Below are 16,061 nucleotides of genomic sequence, written 5' to 3'. Positions count from 1 at the left end.
ATTATTTTTTGTAGAACTTTACATTTTTTCAAAAGAACAGACTTTTAAAATTTAAACTAAATATTCCTTCAGTCATCTTACATTCTAAATAACCAGTCTTATCTTGCATGGTTTGAATCCTCTTCTGGGATGCAGCTGGATATTATCATATGCATTTTGCCACTGATGCCGCCTCCCACTAAAGCCTACCTAAAACCTGGCTCCCAGCTGCGCTCAGCCGGCCAATTTGCAAATTCAGGAGCTTCCCAGCTTTGCAAATTGGCTAGCTCAACTCGGATTCAAGTCGGGATTTAGGCAGGTTTTAGGTGGGAGGCAGCATCGGTGGCAAGATATGATAATAGCCGGCTTCATCCCGGAAGAGGATTCAAACCAGGCAAGGTAAAATGGATTATTTAACTGTGCAGTAAATTCCATAGTTGTCCAGTCATTTGCTTAGACCGAATAACTAGATCAAGAAGCTCTTTTATGACTTGGATTTTAAAAAGATATTTACTATTTTCTGAGGTTAACTGGTGGGGTGATATATCCCTTTGTTTTAATTTTTAATAGTTCCTTTAGCCTCAGCTATTCACCTGTAGTGAAGCAGACTACTTAAATCTGATAGAAATATCAATAACATGTTTAAATTATAATGTGGAAATATGTTTTCTATCAAGGCATCATGAAGTATCCTGATTCTAAAACACTTTACAGTACTAGATTTGATTCAGCAGTACTAGTGAAAGATCTTGCCCCAATGCTTTTATGTAAATTAAATAGCTGGGGTGCATAGTTATGGAATGGAAAAGATCCCTTGCCATCTGACAGTATTGTGCATCACCTGAGAGGTGCCCATAACTCTTGTTCAGCAGTAGCTGCAAAAAAGGTATTTGAATCCAAATAGATGACAACAGGCTAATACCTTTTGTATTAGTTTCCCAACAAAAGTATCATTTGGGAAGGCCCTAAGCCAGTTTATAGGGAGCATTCCTGTATATTCCTTTAGGAAGAATATTTTCCTTTTTCAGCAGCTTTATCAAGCATCAAGTCAGTTCAATGAGTTAACCAGTACTGTACTTTCTATACGTGTATGCTATAACACTGCACACAAGGATCTTTGAACTAGAGTCTCTAGATTTAACACATCAAATTTTATTATAACAAATGGTTTTATTGTCTTTAACTCTCTTAGATTTACACTGTGAGAACACCTCCAAAATCTAAATTGCAAAGAGAAAGCACCAATCTACACTCAGAAGAAGGAAAAAAGAAAAAGAGAAAAGTTATTTTAGAAATGGATACACGGTCAGATAGCTCTGAGAACAATGACCTTCTGGTACTTATCTGAAAATAAAACTTACCTTGCTCTAGGGTTGCCATAAGTCAGGACCTCCAAACTAGGACAAATGTAGGACAACATTTTCAAATGTAGGACACATTTTTTTAACATCGAGGACACACGAAAAAATTGGATGATTTTTTAAAAATGTTAATATAAATGCATGTTTCTTAGGCATGATCAAAATGGAGGAGGACAAGCCTAGACTGAGGACGCAGGCTTCTCTGACGGGCTTGTGTGCTCGGCCCAGGCCTGTTCTCCTAGGCCGCGGAGGACAAGCCTAGACCGAGGACGCAGGCTCCTCAGAGGGGCTTGTGTGCTCGGCCCAGGCCTGTCCTCCGAGGCCACTCTCCTCTTCCCGGACCTCCCCTTTCCTCCAAAGGGCTCTTTTTGGAGCCCTTTCAAGGGAAGGGAAGGGAGCAGGGAAGGCGAGGACTCGGCGGCTGCCGAGGACAGCCCCAGGCCTCTCCTCGGTGGCTTCATTTTCCTCAGGCCAAAGGAAGCCTACAGAGGAGAAGCCTGACCCAAGCAGGGAAGGTAAGTAGGGAACTAGAGAGGGAGGGAGGGAGGGAGGGAGGGAGGAGGCAAGGCAAGGTGAGGGACTTTTGTCCCCAATCCGGCGTCCCATGCTTCTTCACCGAGACTCTACTGTACACAGAAAGTGCACTTTGGGGGGGGGGGGAAACCTTTGAAAATGGGCACCCACCTCCTCCTCCTCCTCCTCCTCCTCGCCATGCACTAAGAAAGGGCGCTTTCCCCTCCCCCTGGTTGGCCCAGAGTCTCACTCCTCCTCCTCCTTCTCCTCCAAGGGTCCACCTCCTCCTTGAGGCTGGCCCTGGCAGAGTGGGCCTGGAAACAGCTCCGCCCCAGCTGCTCTGCCATTGACCATGACCGTGCCAGTACCCCCAAAACCGTTACAATCATGGGTGCAGCCGGGTTATGGCATCCCTACCTTGCTCCTAAAAAAAGTCGTCTAGTAGCTAAACACATATGGCTAAATAGATTGGATGTGTACATATTTACATCTTTATGTTTAAGTGGCTTCAACTTTTGCATTTATGTTATATTTAATACAGCTACCATATGATTATCTATATAGGAGAGCCAGTGTGGAGTAGTGGCTTGAGTGATGGAGTAGGACATTGGGAGATGAATTTGAACATATTGGATGACCTTCACCAAGTCATAACCTCTCAGCTCAGAGGAAGGCAAAGGCAAAGCCTCTCTGAACAAATTCTGCCAAGAAAATCCCATGATACGTTTGCCATAAGATTGCCATAAGTAAAAAATGACATGACGACATATAACAACAATAAACAATATATTCTGCTTCAGAGCTTCAGAATTAAATATAAATATAGCATTACTGAATCATACTAAACATCCATCTAGTCCATTGCTTTTTTTCCTCCAGTAGTGGCCAATCCTTGGGAATCTCTGTAGTATGAAAAGCTTGTATCAGATTTTAAGATTCAGAAAGGAGGGAGATAATCATTATTCAGCACTTTCTGAATCTGTACAAACTTTTCTATGATTGCATAGTAAATTGCTAGACCTCAAAAATATTTATTCTTCATCATGCACTCTGTGATTCACATTGATAGTTATCAGTGCTTGCACAGTGCATCATTTGGAACCTTCTTGAAAAATTACATAAACTTTTTGGTGGTAACTCCACCCACCATTCAGGCACCTTATCTGCATGTTTCCCACTTAAACACTCAGTCCCTTTTCATTCACCACATCAGCAGCATCGAAGGCACTGTTCTGAGCTATTCTCTTTTGCTTTTACAGTGGGTCTTTGGTATCCACTGGGGTTTGTTTCCAGGATCCCTTGATACCAAAATCCATAGATGCTCAAGTCCCATTAAATACAATAGTATTTAAGTACAATAGTAAAATAGTGTCCTTTATGTAAAATGGCAATATGTGTGTGTGTGAGTGTATATATATGTTCCAAGCTGTGGATGGTTGAATCCGTAGGTAAAAAAAAATATCAGTGGATACAGAGGGCCAACTAGATTAGTGAAATTTGGACTATCTTTCCAGTTTCTTTTTGCAGTTTGCAATTTGGCTTGGTGACTCTCCAGCTTACTCCCTTGGCTTTGATCTCCTAGTTTGATTTTACCTGCTCATGACCACATTTTTTTGATTTTGGCATTTTGGTTCAACTTGCCCAATTATGGTTTCCTGTGGTTCATTGGTGGCACTAAGATCCAAAAGTAGGATAGGCACTCCAAATATCTACTGTGTCTAGGTGAGAGTCACAATCCATTATAAAACATTCACCCCTCAGGCATGTAAGAAATGCAATTTCATGCTAGAGCCTTTGCTGTATAAAAAGACTCTCAAGCCTGCACCTTCCAGTTAGGAGTCAATTTTGCCTTGCTTCGTCTTTGCCCTGACTACCTCTGATGCTTCAGTAAAGGTAGCAATTAAAAGGTCCCAGCTTGATTTTGGGATTTGGATTAATGCATCTCAGGATGGTACTTCCTACCCAGCTTTGACCCCTGCAACTCTCTCTTAAAATCATTCCATGATGCCTACATCCATTGGTACTGAGCTTCATCCTGATGTTCCTACTACTCCTGGATACTCCTTTGAATTTGGGCTATCCCCCTTTGCCACTAAGCAGAAGGCAGTCAAAAAGCAGCACAAAAAGAAAAGATCTGGTGATGACTCCCAAAGTTCTTTGCTCTCTACTTTTCCAGCTGCTTCAGAACTGACTCCACTGTCAACTTTGCCTCAGACAACATCAAAGGTGACAGTGCTGATCTCATTGGATTCTTTGCACTCCTCTCTGAGGCAAGACAAAACTATTCAACATCTTTATCAGTGACTTGGATGACAGAATTGGGGGCATACTCATCAAATTTGCAGATGACACCAAATTAGGAGGAACAGCTAATACTCCAGAGTACAGGATCAAAATTCAAAATGACTTGAATAGATTAGAAAGCTGGGCCAAAGCTAACAAAATGAAATTCAACATGGAGAAATGTAAGGTACTTAGGGTGGAAAAGTGAAATGCACAGATATAGGATGGGGGACACCTGGATGAATGAAACTAAGTGTGAAAGGGATCTAGGAGTCCAAGTGGACCACAAATTGACCATGAGTCAACAGTGTGATGTGGCAGCTAAAAAAAGCCAATGCAATTTTAGGCTGCATCAATAAAAGTATAGTGTTTAGATCAAGAGGAGTAATAGTGCCACTATATTCTGCTTTGGTCAGGCCCCACCTGGAATATTGTGTCCAGTTCTGGGCACCACAATTAAAAAAAGACATTGGGAAACTGGAGCGTGTCCAAAGGAGGGTGACTAAAATGGTGAAGGGTCTGGAAACCATGTCCTATGAGGAATGACTTAGGGAGCTGGGGATGTTTAGCCTGGAGAAAAGAAGGTTAAGAGGTGATATGATAGCCCTGTTTAAATATTTGAAGGGATGTCATATTGAGGAGGGAGCAAGCTTGTTTTCTGCTGCTCCAGAGAAAAGGACCTGGAACAATGGATGCAAGGTACAGGAAAAGAGATTCCAGGTCAACATTAGGAGGACCTCCTGACAGTAAGGGCTGTTCAACAGTGGAACAAACTCCCTTGGAGAGTGGTGGAGTCTCCCTCCTTGGAGGTCTTTAGGTAGAGGCTGGATAGCCATCTGTTGGGGAATCTTTGATTGAGATTTCCTGCATGGCAGGGGGTTGGGCTGGATGGCCCTTGTGATCTCATAGGATTCTATGATCCTGTGACTATGCCTGGGCTGTGCAGAGGGGATATGTTATAGAGTTCTTGGTGTACTGTCCTGTGGGGTTGATCCATTTACTCATCCCTCTAATCTCTTCTTGCAGAAATCATTGCTTCAGAAAGGCAATATCAAATCTGTCTGTGTTTCATCACTTTCATGGAGGTTATTGTCCTACTACTTCATCTGTGTCCAAGAAAGATGGAGGACTCCATCTAATTCTGGACCTTATTCTTCTCATAATATAAACAATCCACATTCCCAAGGAGAACTGTTCTCTTAGCCACAATCAGTATTCTCAAGACCAAATCATGAAAAAATTAATCTTGTATCTTCAAAAATTACTGTCCCTTTTATCTGTTTAAAACTTTGTTGAGCCACTTCCCCGTTAAACCTTTTGTTTTCAGGCTAAAATCTTGTAAATAGCCTTTATTTTCTCATATCTTGTTTACAGAAAGAATGCAATTTACCAAGGTTTTAATTTCACTAATTTGTAAATTGATTAGTTAAAGGTGATTAAGAAAGTGATGATTTTTCACAGGTCCAGTGTCCATTAAGGGCTCACTTAGGCAACTGAGTCTGGTGTTAATCCTGAGCCCTCACTCCACCCCACCACTCAGTTTGTTTCAGACCACTATGACTTATGTGGTCTCCTTGTGAGGAGCAGCATTTCAGAGCACATATGGGTAATCTCACACTCTCTTCATATCCAGAGATTCCCCAACTAGAACCTGTGCCTTAGCTGGCTTATTTTGGCACCTCAACTTTCCCTGTTACAGAGTTCACATGGTGATTTCAATTTGCCATTAGTCCTCAACCAGAAATCCTTAAAAACTACAGTTTTTGAGGACTGTTAATAGGGTCGGACTCTCTCTGCAAAAAAATTGACAAAAAAGCCATCCCTCGCCCACCAATATGGGTGTTTTTGCATTTGTTGTCTACACAAAAATACTACTTTCTGCACCAAAAACTACAAACCTATGCATGGGGAGTTTTTATTAAAAATAGGCCTGCATGTGAACAATCTCATAGCATGGATTCTCCTTTTTGCTGTTTCCTGATGGGAAATTCCTTTTTCATCTGTGATTCTTATTTTCAATAATACTCCTGTTCATGGTTTCTGTGATTCACACAAATGGGTTAGCCTGGATTTGCATAGTGCATAATTTGGAACCTTCTGAACATCATATGAGCTTTTTAGCAGTAGTTCCACCTACCTCCAGTGCCTCTATTTAAGGGGCTTCCTGCCAAATGCCAATTCCTTTTCATCCACAGCTGCAGCAGCATTAAGAACTGGATTCCTCAGATTCCTTAGTCTTTGTGGCCAATTCTGGCCTGTTTGATATCAGCTTTGGAGATTGTTGGTTGCATTTAGAGCCACACCAGGGACATAGCCAAGGGGGGGGGGGAGAGATCCATGGGGTCCAGAATCCTCCTTCCGCTTGGGTGGCCACCATGAGCATGGGTGGGTGGGTGAGAGAGAATGCCTAAGGTGGTGGCACTTAGCTTGGACCCCCCTTCCCAAAATCCTGGCTACGTCCCTGGCCACACTCACCCTTCAGACCTTTTCTTTTCCAGGTATCTGTCAAGTACTGTGGCTTCTGTGGTGCTAAGATCCCAGGATGGATATGAGAAGTGTCTTCTTTGCTTTGGCTAAGCTCATGTGGTTGCCTCTTGTGCCCACTGTACTACCTTTACACCTCAGATCAGAGCATTGCATTTGAAATCATTTGTAAGAGCTACTTCTCCTCTACAGGACTTCAGGCCTCAAATGTCATCTACTTGCTTTTCTGGATCAGTCATTATAGGGTCCACAGAAAGAACAATAACACTGAAGTTGGCCTCGGCCTCAATCCCATCATTTGGATGCTCTGGTTGCCCCAGTGGCAAGCATTCTCAGAGAGAGTTGGTACTGAGATCAAGTTGCCATTGAGATTGTCTCCTTGCAGGAAACTACTACTACTGCTCAATAGGCTCCTGCAATCCTGGAGGCCACAGATGGAGACTCTGTGTTATCCATTTCATGGCTAAAGTGATTTCGGCCACACACTCACACACTGAAAATGTATCAGAGGGTGAAATTCTAGAGTCTTCCCCCATGGTGAGGGTCTTGATTATCCCTTCTCCTAGATAACTTCACTCTTCGGATATACAGTAGAGCCTTTCCTTATGTGGAGATCCGTTCTGGACCCCTTCCCCTGCATAAGGCAAATACCGCGTAAACTCAAGCCCCATTCAATAGAATGGGGCTCGTGTTCATGGCAGCATGGTGCACGCACCATGGGCACATGTGCCATTCAGTAGATTGCAACACAGCTTCCATGTAAACCAGAAGCTGCGTATGGCGCACCCACATATGAAGCAGGCATGCTGTACCTGCGACTAGTAGCCCATCTGCACCGCAGAAACAATCCAGTTTGACACCACTTTAAGTGCCAGAGCTCAGTGCTATGGAAACCTGGGAACTGTAGTTTGTTGTGGCATCAGAGCTCTCTAACAGAGAAGGCTAAGCATCTCACACAAACTACAAATCCCAGAATTCTGTAGCATGTAGCCATGGCAGTTAAAGTGGTGTCAAACTGGATTATTTCTGAAGTGCCAATGCAGCCTAGATTTCTATCTCCTGTGCCATTTCCATCATGTTGATGATCACTTTCATTTTGATCCAGGTCTTCCTTAACTTCTACCACTGATTCTGACTCATCGTCTAATGAGGGCTGCATCACCTTATTTAATTTACGTTCAAGGTCTAGGCTGATAGAGCAATTCTTAATTTGAATCAATTGGTTCTGAGTATGGGTTTCTTCTGACTGCCATGACACCAAGTATGTCACTAATAATAATAATATTAATAATAATAATAGGATTTGTTTATATGCCGCCCAATCACTGGGAATCCTGGCAGCTTACAACAGAGGGGATAATAGATGGTTCCCTGCCCTCAGGCTTACAATCTAAAAAGACACGACACAAAAGGAGAAGAGAATGGTGAGGGGGGAGGGGATCAGGACCAGCATTCTTCTCTTCCTCTGAGGCCTGGACCAAGGCAGATGGACTGGAGGGAGGGCTCTTCTTCTTCAGGCTAGCCCTGGTGGAGCTGGGTCAATTCCCTCGTAGGCTGGAAGATGACAGTTATGGAGGGAGGAGTCTCTTCCTTCAGGCTAGCCCTGATGGAGCTGGGCCTGCCTGGTCAACTCCCTCACAAGCCAGAGGATGATAGTTATGGAGAGAGTTTATCTTAGGCATCTTAGGTGTCACAGCCATCAGAATAAACCCATAATCAGCACCAAACTGATTCAAAATAAGAATTGCTCTACCAGCCCAGTCCTTCCACATAAATTTTCTCCCCAATTTTCAAATCAGGATCACGCCATATGGTTAGTTTAGTATGAGAAAATGGATTACAGTGCAACTAATTGTGACATAATAAAAAGTAAGGCAGCTAGTAGCACATTTAAGACTAACAGATTTATTTTAGCATGAGATTTTATGGATTTTAACTCACTTTCTTCAGATGCCTGCATGGAATGCAGTTTTCAAGCCATAGGTATTTAAGCACATTACACAGTTGGTGGGATTAGTGCAATGAGATTCAAAAAGACACAAATTATCTAGCCTTTGTAGTTTCTACTATATAATTAAATATAATAGAATGTTGTTTATAGAAATGCATAATAATATTACATTTTCTCCAGTTCTCTGGGCACTGAGTAAAATGCTATTAATTTTTATGGCATTTACAGTGGTTTCCCAAGGGACATGGGATTGTAGTGTGTTAGATTGCATTAAATAATTTTCAAAGGTTTGATACAATAGAAAATGAAATAAAGGTCTCTGTGGATATTACTATTTATTTTTTAAAAAAATATTTTTTCCAGAGTCTTGTGTCAAAAGAAGAAAAGTTTAAGCAACTGTATAAAGATCCACCAGTTCCTCATGTCATGACACCAAATGTTATGACACCAAAAAAGGTATGTTCTTAAATTTACAGCGCTTTATAAATAAAAGTTATCAGGGTTTTTAGTTTTAACTGCTGTTTTTATGCATTGATATTGTGTTTTTAATATGTTATACTGTTTAATACTGTCTTAAGGGGGGGAGGGATAAAGTGTTTTTAATTGTCATATTTTATATTTTACTGTTGTTAACCGCCCGGATTGGTTTGCCAGAGGGCGGTATACAAATAAATATTATTATTATTATTATTATTATTATTATTATTATTATTATTATTAACTTTAATAATAATAATAATAATAATAATAATAATAATAATAATAAATTTGCTGGACACTAAAATGTGAAACAACGGTCTTAACAAAGTTAACTGAAGTTTTCAGTTTTGTATGCAGAATCAAACTCCGTCCACACTCAAAACTCCTGGATCCTCAGTGAACCTTGCTTCTGTAAGAAAGATGCAAGAGGCTGGATGGTCTGCAATCTCCAAAATGGACAGAAGAAATAAAATGAAAGAAGCTGGAAAACTCTTTTCATAAACTAAAAAGTTAGTACTGTTAAGTAACTAATGGTTTTGCTTATTACTTTATTTAAATCAACATTACCTTTGTTATATGATATTATAATAACGTTTTTACACTAGCATATTCTGATTAAATTGAAAAGACTGAGTACTTAAGGTATTAAAAAAAAGTTTCTCAAGAGCTTATAGCATGATCCATCATCCTTTCCAGATACAGCTGCATATGTGGGGAAAAGTCAGGTTCAGTAAAGCCCTCTTTCCTCCCTTCTGGGTTCTAGCATACTAGTAATTTGTACACAGGATCCTGGGGAGAATAATGATGCATGAAAAGGTTTATGTAGGACTATAGTGAAAATGAAGGCTTGTACACCAGTATGTGTCCCATAGCAGATGAGCACTGGAGGAATAAGGAAGGAGGGCTCCAGTGAACTCCATGTCAATATTTTCAGCTGCAATATATGTTAATATAAGCAGGTAAAAGTCTGAGAGCTTTTTTACAGTTAGGAAAATTAGTTTCATTAAAATATGGATAAGAAACATTTATTTTATTAAATTAAGTACAGTATTTTAATCAGTCTTTATTGTTACAACCATAACATAATAATAATTACTACAAAGCAAAATGTTCACAATAGCAAAGAGATCTAATTAAGCTGATTGAATTAACATGTCATAAGTTAGTACTATGGCCTATTCTCAGTATGAATGAAGCTGGATCCAGCCCAGTATTGTCGTGAAGCAATCAAACTGAGTACCATTCATCATTAAGTTGCAAAGAATTGTTAGCTAGTCCTATATGTGTTGTAAATGGTTCTATGTTTTAATAAACTTCTTCATTAATTCTGTTTTCTGGATGAGCACATTTATTTTAGCCACTTTGAAACATCTGAGTTCAGTCTATTATAAATCTCCTGGTGGTATCTGAAATGTTTCATAAGTTGGGAAAAAGTCCTGTTCTTTTTCTTCTGGGAGAGATTCCAGTCTGAGATGTCCTGGTTGAGCACTAAATGGTAAATAATCATTTTGAAGCTCATCATCTTCATACACCATGTTTTGATTATATATTCTTGGTGCATCATACAGCCCTCCTGATATTACAAGTACATCATCAGGAATTGTATATCTGTCCACTGTGAAAAGTTTGAAAAAACTGATTATTAAAGAAAGATAACAGAATCAAACAATCTCAAGAATTAAAATTCTTCCTTGTATAATGTGTTTGAATTGTATTGCCAGGGTCTAAACTGTATTTACAAAATGTCTAGTAAGGCAAAGAGCCATAGCTATTTTTAAAAAGTGTTACTATCAAGATAAATATTTTTACTCTGATCCAAATGCCACCTTATCTTTCCTAGTTCCACCATCCAATCATCAATCTCCTGTATCTTCCAAAAAAGAAAAAAAAAGAAAAAGAAAAAGAAAAACCTCCCAAAGGTTAGAGCAGTGTGCCATATATTCCAATGGACTTCCATCTGAGCACATGGAATAATTTCGTGCATCTGCATAGTCCTCTTGATAAAAATATATACTAACCTGTTTCAGAAGAAGTATCATAGAGTGGGTGGTGGGCATATTGATTCCTTCTCTTTCTATATTTATTGAGAATATAAACAGTGAACCCTAGGATTGTTAGTGCAAGAAGAATCGAAAAACTGATTGTTAGAATGGCTTCTGACTTCTTCAAACGACCAGCTCCTGCTGAAATGAAAGAATACAGACAGCTTACTCATACATAGGTTTGTCAGTTCAGGATAATCCCAGGCCCTGAGGTTTCTGGGTCAAAGCTTGAGACCTAGGGACAATCCCGGTAATATCATTAATTGTTATGCATTACATAACAACCACAGTTGGTCACAGTTGTCATTCAAACTCTCACACACATCCATTAACACCCACTTTTCTTGTTTAGAAATTAATACAGAAATCTTAGCTAAAGAGGCTGCTACCAGATCAAGACGAAATAAGATTATTCTTCCTTCTCATTTACTCTGTGAGGTGGAATAAGGAACATTTAATGTCACCTATTCACTTCTAGCCAGAAGGTGGATGTAGAGTAGAGTGGATCATGAACCCTGGAGACTGGGAAGGGTGGCAATCTTGACCACACTCTAATATTGTTTGGTCACATGTGTCCTAGTTTTCATAGCAATAGCAAGTACATTTCTATACTGCTTATCAGTGCACTTGAGCGGTTTACAAAGTATAAGCTCATCTGTGACATGTTGGAAGATAATTTGCCCTTGCTTGTGTGTTGCCTACAGGAAAGGCAGATAACAATCCTTTGCCTTTTTGTGGTAACTCAAGACTGCCTGCCTTCCATCTTAGGCTGCCCCTGTAATGGTGCTGCTGTTGATATCTGCTGTCTGCCTCGGATTTTCAAATTTAAGCAGAAACCTCCTGAACTTGAAGCAGGTTTGCTATTATTACCTTGAGTAATAACAATTCTTACTGAGGTGAAGCAAGCTTGTCCCATTACCTCCAAAACTACTGCACCTTATAAGTCTTGCTGAAAGTGAAGGCAAAAAGGTACACGTCCTTCTGGCCTCCCATGAAGGACTGGGAATCATATGGCCCCCATGTTGTTGGACTGAATTCCAAACAGCCCTTGCCAGCACAGCCAATGGTAAGGAATGCTGTTAACTGCTGGAGGACCTCATGATTCCTTGCCCTTGTGGTGATTTGTTTTGGAGATGTGTCATATTTGGTTATGTTAAACTGTAACATAAACACTATAACATAAATATAACAATAACAAAAATAATTTAAACTGATATTTAAAGTGAAATATGTGCTTTCAAGCCACCCATCAACTTTTGGTGATTTCATTAATTTCATCAAGTTCTTTTAGTCATTGGATATTCAGTGATGGTTTGCCATTGCTATCCTCTAAATATAGCCTTACAGCACTTGGTATTCCCTGGTGGTCTCTCTTCCAAATACTAACCAAGCCAGACCCTGCTTAGCTTCCAAGATTAGACAGGATTTGGTATTTCAAGGTATTTAGGCAAAAAAACCTATATGTTTAATTAATAAGGAGATATAACACAAATTAAATTTAGTGAGTTGCTCAACCAATATAACTGAACTTTGTAATATTTGCTTCACAATATGAATTAATGAGGAATGAGGAAGGGACATCAAGAAATATATGTGGATGACACCATACTAGTAGTGGAAAACATAATGGAACAATTACTAAGGAAGGTCAAGGAAGAAAGTGCAAAGGCAGGCTTATTACTGAATAACAAAAATAATGACCATGGAGGATCTACCTAGACAACAAGAATATTGAAATAGTTAAATAGTTAAAGATTTCCCATACCTTGGATCAAACACTGATAAGAAAGGAGACTTCAGTCAAGAAATAAGAAGACTAGGAATGGGAAGGACAGCCATGAAAGAACTAAAGAAGACCCTAAAGAGTAAAGATACAGTAGGCCCATTGGAATTTGTCGAAGTCCTATTTATCCGCCAGAGATGTTAAACTTCCATTAAATACAATTGCATAGTAAAATTTTGTCCCTTATATAAAATGGTAAAATCAAGGTTTGCTAGAAATTCTGGAATTTATATTTTTTAAAAAATATTTTCAAGCTGGTAACATGGATGGTTGAATCCATGGATAAAGAATCCATCACCATGAGTCAAGGTCGACTCAAGGGCAGCTCACAACAAACAACAACAATATTATATTGCTTTGTGAATAAAATAAGATTTACACAACATAAAAGTAAGGGGGAAGCAAAGCGAGGACTAAACTAGGCTAGGTTACAGAAGGCAAGACTGGGATAGGAAAAGACAGATTCTTAAACTGTATCTACACTGCATAAATAATCCAATTTGACACCAGTTTAACTGCCACAGCTCAATTCTATGGAATCTTGGGATTTGTAGTTTTGTGAGCTATTTAGGCTTTTCTGTCTGAAAGCTCTGGTGCCACAAAAAACTACAAATTCCAGTATTCCATGACAGTTAACGTGGTCTCAGCCTGGATTATTTCTGCAGAGCAGATGCAGTCTTAGAGATCAAGCTTAGGCAACAATGAACATCCTCAACATAGCACTTTCCACAATTTCCTACTAAATGTTAATTCTAACATATAAATAAATGAAATGGTGCAGGAAAAAATAAGGTTACCTAACTTAAATGAACTCACACAATTGCTCTTCAAACACATTTTGACTTAAAAGAATCAATGAGATTTTTGCTCCAGATTTGATGTTAGAATTGCCAATAAACAAAGCTCAACTCTTTTGCACCTCTCCATATCACACCATCTTGGTATTTACATTTATATGGTCATATCAGACACACAGGCTTGCATCCTGCAGGGAATATATCATAAGGTAAATTTCCCTTATGCATTTGTATGTCCTTTATTGGGCACTGCAGAGGTGGATATTCCCTCCCTTCCTCTGCAGTGCTCAAAGCCTCCTTGATTTAGTGAATAACCTCTGAAGCCCCCTGCACAACCATTATGTGCTTGAGGGAGAGCAGGCAGGATTGCAGAAGCATTTGGTTACATCCCCATAGATGTGAAATGAAATGATGCCATCATCACTGAGATCTGCTGGGGTCCTCTGGAGATCTCAGTGCTGCTGTAATCATTCCATATCTGGCCACAGGACCTACTATGCTATGATGAGCCATAGGCCTGAATCCAACATCCTCTTAACATAGCATAAATTCCCACATGTGATGATACACTATGGCAGCACTACACAACACCTGTGCAGAATAGCAACATTTCACAACACACGTCAATGACTAAGTGCCATTGTGCAATGCATGATATGCAATGCACAACCACAAGGCAAAGTATAGGATGCACAATGAAAATGCAAAACAAGATTCACAACTGCAATGCTCAATGCACAACTTGGAAAGAAAAGGCATAGAGGAACACGCTGTCTGCACAACACCACTTCTGCCACTGTCAGCAGACTACATCCATTATGCAATGGTGAGTATTCATTCATTCATTTAATTTCTATGCTGCCTTTCTCCCAGAAAGGGACCCAAGGTGGCTCACAAAAACTTGTTAAAAACTTATTACAATAAAACAATTGAAACCTCACAGAAATAATATAAAATTATAAACATTAAAACTGCAATAAAACCACAATACCCAACCCATATAACAAACACACCATATAAAAAAGCCATCCCGTGATTACACATTAAATGCTGGCCTGAATAAAACCATTTTTGCTTGCTGATGGAAGGCAAGCAGGCATGGGACCTGCCCCACTTCCCATGGAAGGGCATTCCAGAGGGTGGGAGCAGTCACCAAGAAGCCTCTCTCTTATGTCCTTACCAGGCAAGCATGTAACGCTAGGGGGACTTAGACAAAGCCTTCTCCTGAGGATCTTAGGGCTCTAGCAGGTTCATATGGGGAGATACTGTCTCTCAAATAATCTGGACCTAAGCTGTGTAGGGCTTTATAGGTCATGACCAGCACTTTGAGTTTTTGGCCCAACATGGTTAGCATGACGTATGCATGTATATATCCCCAAGTGAATTCAGGCCTTAATATTCACCTTTTCCTCACTACCTTTTGACATTTGAATCTCTAGATCATGTTGGTCTATGGTGAACTGGGCCAATCTCAGTTAATCTGAAACTCGTACCAATTAGTCTAAATTGCCCCCAATTTGCTTCAAAATTTGGCAACACTGTAGAATCCTATCAAGTATATAGTTAACCCGTCATTACCTGGAAGCTGATTTGATGAAACTGAAAGCAAAAGCTTGCTACTGATTAGTGGCACACTTGTTGAAACCTGGGCTATCAGGTTCGACGTAATAGCAGAAGTTGTTTTGAGATCGTCAACAGTGGCTTGAGATATGGATTTACTAAAGAATGACTCAGAAGGAAGTGTTGTCACCTCCTTTTTAGTTTCAGGAGTAATATATGATGAACTGTTTGTTTCAGTGATAGGAGAGTGAGTGCTTTGTGACAAATAAGATAATAGTGTAGAAACACTAGAAGTGTTCATAGTTGTGGCATATATATTCCAGTTGGCACTTGCATTACGTAAGGCAGTGTTGCTGTCTGCTTCTTTACTGGTTAATGTGGCCATTTCAGTCCATCCAGATGTGGTAGCATTTCTTGCTTCATGAGTTGCCATTGTAGTTGGTAGCAGGTAGCCTGTAATATGAAGCAGAACAGTCTAGATTACAACAGAAGCTATAAAACAAGCATAGTATGTTTTCCCATCCATTATCACTGTTTGCTTTTCCCAGACATTTGAGCTTTATAGTTTCTTCTTGTGGACTGAATCTGCAAGACTATCTCTGCCCCAGTTTGAGCCCTTTACTGGTACACACATTTGTTTTAATCCAAACTGAAATAAATTTGGAAAGACACAAGAGAACCCCATTACATAGCCACACTGGTGCAAGGGAGTGTTTCTTGCTGTGTGCATATGCTCACTGAATCAGTTCATGTTCGGTCACACAACCATGGCAGCTGTGGTTCTGTTAGGTTTTTTTTTAATTTACCACCACAAATGTGCATATTTGC

General features: G+C 39.9%; 2 protein-coding genes across 12 annotated transcripts in view; one reads left to right on the top strand and one right to left on the bottom strand.

The window, feature by feature from the left end:
* Positions 1-10,381, top strand: part of SYCP1 (synaptonemal complex protein 1) — a 79,281-nt gene extending 68,900 nt beyond the window's left edge. For 10 of the 11 annotated variants that reach the window (XM_042462063.1, XM_042462064.1, XM_042462058.1 and 7 more), the window contains 3 exons: positions 1,172-1,315; positions 8,935-9,027; positions 9,397-10,381. In XM_042462063.1, the coding sequence (XP_042317997.1) occupies positions 1,172-1,315; positions 8,935-9,027; positions 9,397-9,552 (393 nt within the window). In that variant the 3' untranslated portion in view covers positions 9,553-10,381. The remainder of the gene's footprint in view (positions 1-1,171; positions 1,316-8,934; positions 9,028-9,396) is intronic. The other variant, XM_042462055.1, reaches the window with a different exon arrangement.
* A 6-nt stretch (positions 10,382-10,387) lies between these two features.
* LOC121927962 lies at positions 10,388-15,617 on the bottom strand. Its single transcript, XM_042462072.1, has 3 exons — positions 15,252-15,617; positions 11,070-11,234; positions 10,388-10,666 (listed from the first exon to the last, which is right to left on the bottom strand). Exons 1-3 carry the CDS (start codon positions 15,532-15,534, stop codon positions 10,437-10,439), a joined length of 678 nt encoding a protein of 225 aa, XP_042318006.1. The 5' UTR covers positions 15,535-15,617; the 3' UTR covers positions 10,388-10,436.
* Between the last annotated feature and the right edge of the window lie 444 nt (positions 15,618-16,061).

Source organism: Sceloporus undulatus, chromosome 4 (genome assembly GCF_019175285.1).
Source record: "Sceloporus undulatus isolate JIND9_A2432 ecotype Alabama chromosome 4, SceUnd_v1.1, whole genome shotgun sequence".
Taxonomy (NCBI): domain Eukaryota; kingdom Metazoa; phylum Chordata; class Lepidosauria; order Squamata; family Phrynosomatidae; genus Sceloporus; species Sceloporus undulatus.
Note: the sequence above shows the minus strand (reverse complement) of the source record. Positions and strands in the feature narration are given on the sequence as shown.